Source organism: Gymnogyps californianus, chromosome 1, assembly GCF_018139145.2.
Source record: "Gymnogyps californianus isolate 813 chromosome 1, ASM1813914v2, whole genome shotgun sequence".
NCBI classification, from domain to species: Eukaryota; Metazoa; Chordata; class Aves; order Accipitriformes; family Cathartidae; genus Gymnogyps; species Gymnogyps californianus.
In genome coordinates, this window is record NC_059471.1 from 19,882,802 (window position 1) to 19,894,005 (window position 11,204).

General features: G+C 45.0%; 1 protein-coding gene across 1 annotated transcript; it reads left to right on the plus strand.

Moving 5' to 3' along the window:
* Positions 1-6,112: 6,112 nt before the first annotated feature.
* On the plus strand, positions 6,113-10,140 carry SAP18 (Sin3A associated protein 18). The gene is made up of 4 exons (XM_050914072.1): positions 6,113-6,211; positions 6,381-6,490; positions 8,802-8,924; positions 9,648-10,140. Exons 1-4 carry the CDS (start codon positions 6,140-6,142, stop codon positions 9,802-9,804), a joined length of 462 nt encoding a protein of 153 aa, XP_050770029.1. The 5' UTR covers positions 6,113-6,139; the 3' UTR covers positions 9,805-10,140.
* The last annotated feature ends 1,064 nt before the right edge of the window (positions 10,141-11,204 follow it).

Consider the following 11,204-nt stretch of genomic DNA (forward strand, 5'->3'; position numbering starts at 1 on the left):
TGTATTTTATAGAGAAATGACAACAGGTTTTAATGAAATCCAGGTTTAGATTCTGGCAACATTTCTTCCTTAATTTTATATTTTGTAACAGAGTCTACTACCCCACCAGGAAAAATCAATAGAATATTTAGTACGTCACACCATCACACCTTCACGTGTATTTGTATAGAGAAGAAAATAACTACATGACAGACCAGGACTTACTTTTTCTTTACTTGAAACTGAATTCTGTCTTCCTCTGCTGACAATTACAAGTTCTAGTTTGTTCTGGTCTCTTCCAGGTGAAATTCAAGCAGTCATTACAATTTTTGCTGGACCTCTCTCGCATAACACATATTCTCTTGTTGATTTAGATCGCAAACAGTTTTGCACTGGCTTGGCCTGAAGTGCTGTGGAGCTGCTCTCCAGCTCCCTCCTCACACCACTCAGGGGACGCAGGCAGGGTCACATCCTGCATCCCTTATCGGTGCCTGCTGTGGGGAGCAGCGCCCTAAGGGAAAAAAGAAGGAGCCCCACTGTTCCCAGTTCCCGTGCCCAGGCCCGTCACAGAGCACGGGAGCACTGTGGACAGCCTTCCGAATCCCTCGTGCACCCAGGTGCATCAGGTACAGTTTAGCTGCCCAGTATTAGTTTGTCTCAGCTGACTACGGATAAATCACAGTTTTTTAAAAAGATTATAGTTCAGTCAAATATATTTGCTTTGTGAGAACACTTCTGACACAGGAGTAAGCATCTCTGCCAAATTGTGTTTCTTTCTCAAAAGTATGTGGATGCTGCAGGTTTTCAGACAAACCGCTGTAGGTATTTAAAATGAACAAAAAATAATAGAAATATGAGTGATAACACTCATCTGCCTAATACATTATTCTTGGAAACATTTTTTCTGAAACTGAAAAAAAAGCATCCTGAGGATGCTCTTTCAGGAAACACCTGATGTGGAATAGTTCCATCCGAATGGCAGAATTACAACATTTGGCAACATCACAAGCAACTTTAAACAAGGTCTTACGCTGGCAAGTATGAGGCAGCTTGTTTACAAGGCATGCCAGTGGCTCTGCCTTGCATAAGACGCCTGTGTCCCTGGAGCGTGTGCAAGGCTGTGCAGACTGACCGGTGCTACTGTCATGTTAACAGTTAAATAATTTTGCAATATTGTATAATAGTAAATCATCTTCAAAGTGCTTTTATTAACTTGTGGTCCTTCTGACGACTTTACAGAGAAAGAAGAAGAAAACATATATGTAATCTATACACAAGTATAGATTCCTCCCAGGCAGCTAAGTCTTGGTGCTCCTGAATTAGGATACTGCCTCAGGGTCTCCGTGTGCTTTACACATACAGTGACAGAGTCCTTTTATACATCGCAAACGAACAGCCCACTCCTGCTAGTCTTTACCACACTGACTCATTCACCTGCTGGCTCACGTGCAAGTTGAATAGGACCACAGAAGCCCAACGGTTACGGCGCATTTTGTGAGCCCAAATCATCTCAGTTCAAAACAGGGCAGCGAACAAGAACTCAAGTTTAAATGGAAACAGTATAATTTTCTAGCAGCACTACAAGCTTCTTGAAATCCACGCTAACTTTGGTACAAAACACAGGAAATTAAAACACTGTAATGAAATGTACTGCACACAGAGCATTCTGAACATAAACCACATCTGTGATGTTACCACGACACGAAATGTAGGAAATACCAGCAATAATATTTGCAAAGAAAACGTGATGGTGTTCTTCCACCACCAGTTACAGCCAGTTTGCAGTAGAAGCTCCATCAAATTTGAGACTTTGCTCACTCGGTTGATTGTAAAGATGTTTGAAAGACGATTGTGCTGTTGCCAGAACAGGGTAGTTGAACCTTCCACAGTCAAGATAAAGACCAAGTCCTCTATCAAACAAGCTTTATGGGATACACATACAACCATGACAAATTAAGAAGCGGTATGTAGTCCTGGTGAGGAAGAACTCACAAATGCAGCCAATAAGCCAGAAGTCCTGGGAGCCTTGGGAACCTGAAAACAGCATGCTGCAGAGGGTGAGGCTAATTCACCTTCTTTGAGCTGAGATTCAGTATACTCACAGGTCTGAAACGTTCAGAGTTCCTTGTTCTGGTCATCTGTTACAATTTTTCTAGTTTCTTGGAGGTTTACCTCAATGGTTGATATCCCAGGCCCGGTTGTGCCGTTCCTTTCTGTATCTTCCCAAGGACGCTTTCTAGTTACTATCATGTTCTCTGTTCTGCCCAGAAAGTTTTAAGTCACCCAATATGAACTGCTCCTTTTGGTTTTCCCTTTCAATCACAATTTACTTATCGTGTTTCATAGGCCAACAGGCTACTTGACCCGCAATGCTGTTCTCTAGATGGCTGGGGCAGCTTTGCGCAGTCCCATGTCCTAATGGCACCAACACACCATCTAGATGCTCCAATAAACAATTAAAAGTTCGCTATTTAAATAACCACTGAAATAGGAAAGTGTGTTAACAATTCTTAAAGAGGCAATTCACACTTCTGAGACCACTTGTCTCGGTTCTCTACAGGCATTCATATCTGAAAATGTTTGATTCATATTTTGGGTATCACCTTTACAATAAAGGCTAGAGACTTGCTTGTATGTACAGTCTTACTCTGCCTCACCATCTCAGTGAGGAGCTTTCATTTTCTTTATAGCATACACTATATATACATGTTTGCACATATATACACTGTTTGCACAGAACACAGCGTCCCTGACAAGTAGAGGGGACCCCTCACCCCCAAAACCTAAGAAAATGTGAAGGGAGGGTGAAGCAATCAACCATCTCACTACCACTGAAGGGACAGACCCTATTCCATTCCTATTCTCTCCCTCCATCTCCCAGCTACTCCTGGGCACGCACTTCCACCACTCATCTTGCACCAGGTTTAGAAAGTGTCAAATGCAATAAACCGACAGAAAACCAGCCCAACTGGATAGTTCTATCTTAAATTGGAGAATTTAACTTATTCTTGGCAGCATCTAGTGAGGGCCACACCTGGCAGAAGGGAGGGAAAAAACCCTCACGTGACTGAGAGGACAGGCAGCAGGGAGCTAAATCCCCTGCTTTGGCAAGAGCGAGCTGTTAGACTCACTCGGGTACACGTGGGACCTCAGCCTAAACCGGTGGGAATCCAGTTTAACGTGTTATGCCTTGTTTAACCAGACAGCACCGTTTCCAGTAAAACCTGCATCCCGCAGTCCAGGTTACAGATCACATAACTGCATTTTCATTTCCAAATAATTTTCAACTTTCTCTTCCAAATACGTAACATAAGAATCTAAGATTTTAGACTGAAAATAAATTGTGATTGTTAATACAGTTCATGAATAATAAATTAAGTCATGCTTGAATTTACTTAAAACTCAAGCCCACTAGGTCATTTTTCACATAAATAAAGCACTCAAAAAGTTCTAGCAGAAGGAACTACTTAGATTCATAACAGAACTGTGCTTTATTTGTTACAGCTGTTCCTTTACGATACCTGATTCTAGACATAAATTCCTTTGTTTTGGAAATGGCGGTTCACATACTGAGCCCAAAGCATGTATTATCAAGGCAGATCTAATTAATTTTAGCAGTGTAATAAACTGTATCATTGCCTGGGAAATCAAATCCTGCAAATGGTGGCAAGGCTGAGTCATTCCCTTTGGTAATAAAATGATGATATGCTATAACTTAATGTAGATTGAAATCTGTACAATGCTATCCAGGCTACCACAAAATGAAGTTAATAAAAGCTGAGGGGGAACTCCAATAGGTTCTTGGTTCTCTTGCCTTGTATTAGGTGTGCCATAAATCAACATTTTAAACCAAATCCCGTTCATTATATTAGAGGTGAACTGCAAGAGCTTTTTTCCTTTTTTTTATAGTATGGACTCATAACCCTTTTTCTTCTTTATGAGGTACACAGAAACCTCATAGGTGAATATATTTTAATAATTTTTTTCTCCCCTACATATTTTTTTAATAAATAATACATTGGAAACATCTATCTACAGTGTTTGGAAATGTGAAATCAAACCACAACATCACGCGTAGAGCACAGGTACTTCAACAGTTGTAACACCTTAGCAAGCATATGCTTTTTTCATGGTGCAGAATTTATTGTATTTATTTCTCTCTGACACTAGACTTGGGAAAGCAGCCCAACACAGATGTAAATTCACCCTGAATCTCCTTACTCAGAGAAGTACATTGCAGAACAGAGACCCTGAGACACAGCTTCAGAAGCACATAGCTCTGTGCTGTACTCTGCTGCAAGCATCAACAGAAAATTATGAGCAGTATAGGAACACTATAATAATATAGCATCAAGTATAGCTTAATGGGATGGTTAAGGGATGGGAGCATCTGTCATATGAGGACAGGCTGAGAGAGCTGGGACCGTTCAGCCTTGAGACAGCCAGCTCAGGGGGATCCTACCACTGTGTATAAATACCTGATGGGAGGGAGTAAAGAAGACAGAGTCAGGCTTCTCAGCGGTGCTCAGTGACAGGACCAGAGGCAATGGGCACATACTGAGATACCAGAAATTTAATTTAAATGTAAGAAGAAAAAGAAACCAACTTTTTTTTTTTTTTTCCAACTGTGAGGGTGACTGAGCACTGGAGCAGGTTGCCCAGAGAGGTCTCCATCCTTGGACACACTCAAAACCCACCCAGACCTGGCGCTGAGCAACTGGCCCTTGCTGATCCTGCTTTCAGCACGGGTTTAGACTAGGCAGTCTCCTCCAGAGCTCCCTTCCAGCCTCAGCAATTCTATGAGGCTCTGATATTTGCTTATTTTGCACCTGCAAGCACATACATTTGTGCATCATTTTACAGAAAAATTGTTTTACTCTTGAAATAAGAAATAAATTCACAGCACTTGAGGAAACAATCTAAGTGTAAATTCTGTGAAAACAAATGAACAACCCCTCCCCCCATTCTAACAACAACTCTCAACATTTAAAAAAAAAGTTATCACATCAGAAACACAGACCTCTCTCCTACTTATTTTCTAAGACACAACCACAAATTTAACCTAATACAAGATTCTATTCTTGGAAAAACAAGACCATAAATGGAAAGCATATGCATTTGATCTTTCCTGACTGTAATATTAAGGGAAGCTAAATTCTAAATGTGATACACCCCTTTCTAATTTATTTTAATCTACTGCTAGTTACAGCGGTTGATTGTAGTATTTACCTAAACGTGTTTAAATCTGTCTCCATATAGAAAGAAGTGTTTTTTTCCAAGAGGAGCAATATCAGTAGCTTATTAAAAGCTTTTCTAAGTATTAGAAAACACAGGCAATGATTCAGAGAATACAGGGGTCCAACACTGAGCAGGACAAGGAGAGAAGCCTATGGCAGCACATCCTAACCCCTGCCAACTCAGAGCCTGAAGAGTGCAATACTCTGCTCGGATCAGCGATTCTATCCCAGATGCTTCCAGGTTTTAGGAAGAATCACGTAAAGTCCTGTCAGGTAACTACTACTAATCACGCTGCCCCCGAAGAAGGTAGCTGCCAGACCTAGCAGAGCCTCAGCTAGAACAGGGTCCCCAAACCAGTCTCGGGCGGCCCGCGGCCGCACTGGAACAACAGACAGCCGCACTGCCCTCGCAGGTTGCCGCTCAGTGGCGATGCGAGGGCAGGCTGCGGGGCCAAGCCGCCAGGCCCCCGGGAACCGCCACCCTCCCGCGGGCGGGAGGCCGAGGGCCGCTCCCGGGCAGCGCCGACCACCCTTCCCCTCAGGCCCCGACGGGGCGGGGCCCGCGCAGCGGCAGCCCGCGGCGGTGGGGCAGCCCCCGGCCGCGTCTCCTCTCCTCCTGCAAGCCACCCCTTCGCCCTGTGGCCGCTTGCCCAGCCCCGCTCCCGCGCCCCAGCCAGCGGTGCCCCACGGGGGCCGCCCCCGCCGAGGCTGCCCGGCCGCCCGACGGCCCGCCGCCGCCTCCGCTCCTCTCCCGCGCTGCCCGCGCGCATGCGCTGCGTGCACCCCTCCCCCGCCTCACTCGGGGCCTGCGCTGGCCCGGCCCGGCCCCGCCGTGGCCGTCACCGCCCCCTCCCTCCTCTCGCGAGATTTGAGGCGCCCGGCGGGACATCCGGGGCCGCCGGTTGTTTGCGCGCCGGGACAAGATGGCGGTGGAGTCGCGGGTCACGCAGGAGGAGATTAAGAAGGAGCCGGAGAAGCCGATCGACCGGGAAAAGGTGCTGGGGGTGCCGCCGCGCGTCCTCTTACGCCGCTCCCGGGCGCGGCAGGGCGGGCACCGGGGCGGGGGGGGGAAGAGTATGGCGACGTCGTGAGGCCTCGGGCTGGGGAGGAGGGGGGGGCGGTGGGGGATGGCGGCTGGCCCCTCATCTTCGCCTCGCCCCGCAGACGTGCCCGCTGCTGCTTCGCGTCTTCACCACCAACAACGGGCGGCACCACCGCATGGACGAGTTCTCCCGCGGCAACGTGCCTTCCAGCGAGCTGCAGATCTACACCTGGTGGGTGCGCGGCGGCGGGCCGGGCCCATCCGCCCGGCCCTCGGGCACGGAGGCGAGCGAGGCCCTGCGGACGGGGGCTGCGGGCGGTATCGGGGAGCTTGCCCGGCTTGAACTCCTTGTCTGATATTCAGCTGGAAGAGGGAGTTCGATAGGTCTTGTAAAGCAGGAAACGTGGGGAAGTTTTCATGGGGGCGGTTGTGCGCTCCGCTGTGGTGGCAGCTCCGCGGGGGAAGGCAGCTGCCACTGAAATAGAGCACTTCTGCCTATAGCCATGGCAACTCAGACATGGCATGTGTGGAAGCACAACTTTAGCTAAGTGCTGATTACTGCACACTGAAACTTACTGCGGTTGAATTGCCCAATTACTGATACACGTAATCAGAGGCTTGTGTTGTGGTGTATCTTTGGTTATCACAACGAATCTATTCAACACAGAGGTCTCCTTTAACTAATGCTTAAATTTTGTTCCAATAGCCCTGTTTTTTCAGTAGAAGCAGTTGTCCCAGACGGCTTGAACTGCTGTGTGAATGGTGTGTTGGTTTAAGTCAGAGCCTCTAGAGAGTGGAGTAATGTGTTTCTTTTTGTATGGTCAGGTAGCAGTGCTTTAACAGAGAGCTGCTTTTTATTGCTTTCAAATTTAGTTTGGAGAACTGCTTTAGTCTGTTTTGGAAACGCATTAGCTTTTGGTTATAGTATTTTGAAGAATGCTTTTGAAAGTGAATTATGCTACTTTTAAAATCTTCTTTTTCCTTCAAGGTGTCTGCTGGGCTTATAACTGGTATGTCGTATGGTTGAATAAATCCATTTTTGTGGCTAGCAAAGCACGCAGTTCTAATTTACTTCTTAATGGGATTTATGGACTCAGTCCAGGCTATTGATGGTGTCTGAGCTGTTTGCCATCTGCAGAAGTCAGAATGGGCATTGTCTGTCAACACACTGCTCCTTGGTTGCTTGAGGCTTGGAGGGAGTGTACAGCCTGTATAATTAGAGCCACTTTAGTTGCGATGATTGAGTCCTTTTGTTCTTGAAATTCTAGAAATGAGCTTTAGCCCTGGTGTGGTTGAAGGCTGGGAAAAGGAGGAGTGCTGCCTGTTAGGGCAGAAATGGAGATCTTGATGGAAATGTAAAACTCTATTAATTTTTTTTTTTCTTCTTTTCTTACATTTCCTCTAATATTCAAGAAACTGTTTTAACATAGATGTCAGCTTAGGCGAGGAAACTCTTATACTGTTCATTGTATAAATGCATTAATGCATTTCAAAAAAGAGGCCCCCACTGTTTAAATGGTAGCTCTTCTAAGAGACCTGGAAAAGCAGATGTTGAAACATATATGGAGGTAAACAGATTTGTCTTAATGTCACAGTAAACTGGAAGCTAGTTAGAAGCTACATTTGCACTAGACCATGCTGCGTCCAGTGCACAGTAAGTCGTTGTCCTGGTTTCAGCTGGGATAGAGTTAATTTTCTTCCTAGTAGCTGGTACAGTGCTGTGTTTTGGATTTAGTGTGAGAATAATGTTAACACCCTGATGTTTTAGTTGTTGCTCAGTAGCGCTTATCCTAAGTTCAGGATTTTTCAGTTTCCCATGCTCTGCCAGCAAGCAGGCGCACAAGAAGCTGGGAGGGAGCACAGCCAGTACAGTCCCGAACTAGCCAAAGGGATATTCTATACCATAGAATGTCACGCTGAGTATATAAACAGGGGGGAGTTGGCCAGGAGGGGCGGATCACTGCTCGGGCATCAGTCAGCAGGTGGTGAGCAATTGCATTGTGCATCACTTGTCTTTTCTTGGGTGTTATTTCTCTTTTTTTTTTTTTGTTATATTCCTTTTCATTACAATTATTATTATTCTTAGTTAGTAGTGTATTTTATTTTACTTTAGTTATTAAACTGTTCTTATCTCAACCCACAAGTTTTACTTTTTTTTTTCTTCCTCCTCCCCATCCCACTGGGAGGGGGGAGGGGGAAGCGGCTGCGTGGTGCTTAGTAGTTGGCTGGGGTTAAACCATGACAGTGGTGAATTCTCCTGGGTGTTATAATCAATAACTAGAGCAACTTCTTGTCACTTTATTGTTAGATCAAAATGTATTGTTTGGAATGTCGTGTAGTTGTGAAATTAATGGTTCACTATGTAGCCAAAATGTAAGACCTTACTCATCTTCAGGTATTGACAGAAAGTACGCAAAGGCAAGGAAATGTATAGTTAAGTTGTAGCAATATATTGATTTTGTCTTAAATGGGTTTTGGGAAGCTTTTTTTATTGTTGTTGCTTTTGAGAACATGAACCGCTTTGGTTTGTTTGTTTAATCTAGGATGGACGCAACTCTGAAAGAGCTGACCAGCTTAGTGAAAGAAGTCTACCCAGAAGCACGGAAGAAGGGCACACACTTCAATTTTGCAATTGTTTTTACAGATCTCAAGAGGCCTGGGTATAGGTAAATGGCGTTTCCTGTCCGGGTTAATAGAAGACTTCAGGCACTGGAGCAGTAAATTATTTTTCATTAACACTGATTTTAAAGTTCAGAACCCACATACCAAATTTCTGAAGTTCTTGATAACAGACTGCATGATGACCACTACAAACTCTAAATTTTGCTTGGTGACTATCATTGTTAATGTCTTCCCAAAACAATGAGCCTGTGTGCTGGAAGGCTTTGGTCACTGTATTGGCAACCAACCAGAACATGGACCTACAGCTTGAGAGAAAGCTTTCTTTCTGGTGATACAAGGCATGGTAGGTCTTGCATCTGAGAATGCATTTGAGTTTTAGCAGTGATCTTGTTGCAGGTATCTATCTTCCAAAATGGTATGAACTAACCTTTGTCAGCAACCGGTGGATATATCCTGCTCTGCAATCTGTGGGGTCTTGTTCTGTGTCTGTATGGAAGGGGGCAAGGGGTTCTCTCTAGTATTTAACTTAATACGGTAGAAGGTTCCCCCACCCCTCTGCCCCATCAGAAAGAGGATTCGGTGTAGCTTTTCTTGGTGGACCTGGTACTGGAGAGAAAAACCCCAGCATGCTGTGTACATAGCTAAATGCTAAATACAGTGCAGAGGATGGCATGGGAAGGTGGTTATGAGCTGATACCGTTCCTGTTTTGGACATCTGGAGAGATTTGCCTCTGATAACTAACTTGCCTTTTCTCTCCTGCATGCAGGGTGAAGGAGATCGGCAGTACCATGTCGGGCAGGAAGGGCACAGATGATTCCATGACACTGCAGTCTCAGAAATTCCAGATAGGAGACTACTTGGATATAGCAATTACTCCTCCGAATCGCGCACCGCCCCCATCGAGCCGCATGAGACCGTACTAAACTATTGCTTCTTTGTATGATTACATCTTCTGTTTATTCCTACTTGCTGTTCTAAAGCAGGCTTATTTTTTTTTTGCTTTTGTTGCTAAGCAAGAACACCTGAAGACAAAGCTAAGCATCAGAAATGAAAGTTAACTTTTAAACCTTAACTTTTAGTTTGTTTAGAGGAAACACTTATCTTTAGCAGTGCCATCATCCTGTCCCTGATTGTTATAGTTTGAACAGTAAGTCAGTGTGTCCAGTGTTTCAAGATTTCCATAAAATACGACCAGAAGGATTACAGGTGTTCTGTAGTTCTCTCTTGTTTGGAGTAAAGATTGATGTTATTAATCTTTTGATAGTGTGGTGGTGTTTGGTTTTGTTCTTTTTTTAAAGTGGATTTCTGCAGAGAAATTCAGAAGTTGGCTTTTAAGCAGAAGTTGAAATGGAAAGGAGGGCTGGAGCCTTTATCTGATAACTTCTGGGCTTGATGAGTAGAGGTAGGTGGCCTAGTGGGGATTCCTTGTACAGGATGGTTTCTTAAACCACTGCTGGCTGGATTTTGGAGGATGAGCATGTGAGCGGTGTGGTTGAAGGCAGGCATGCTCAGTGTTACTCTCCCTGCTGACGAAGATACGTTGACAGGGGAAAGTCAGAGATGAGCTGTGTAAGGCTGCCTGTCCTCCTGCAGGATAGTGAGGGGAGCCAAGGCAGACCACTGTGGCTTCCAGGGGCTGCTCCGTCTTGTGCCAGGATGATGCCAATCCATGGATTGGGAGTGGTCTCAGTGACACCAGTGTATCCCAGGAGACTGAGGAGCTGCTGGCCTTCTCAGAGGAAGATGTGGTTCAGCACACTTGCACATCAGCCTTACTTGAGTTCTGAAGAACTAGTGTTGTCTTTAAAAATGGAAGGTATAAAGCTGGCTTTGAAGGTCTTCCTTTTCTTAGAACAGTGGTTTCCAAACTTTTTTTTGCTCGCACACCCCATCAGTAAAAAATTTTTGAGCGTGCGCCCCCAAAATTATTTATAAATTATATCTACTACTGTACTAATATAATATGTACATTATAAAACTACACAGAAATAGGTGTAAAAAGAAAGGTGAAATACTTCTTGCACTTCACTTGGGCGTGTACCACTTTGGAGATTGTCTTGTCTTTGGCTTGTCTTGCATGCCCCACTTCTTTGGAGACGGCTGTCTTTCTTAGAAGATGGGAGTATCTGCAGAAACCTGGCCAGAAGAAATCCAGTGTTTTCAGACTGAGGTTGACTAAGGAGCATGCAGAACTATTTCCTAATGAAAATATAATGGCAGGTGCCCTGCCCATAGATGCTCTTGCCTGCGGTTTAGATGAACCGAGAGGAGGTGAGGCAGCAAGTCTGTGCTCTGGCAGTATGTGTGGGAGTCCTGACCCTGA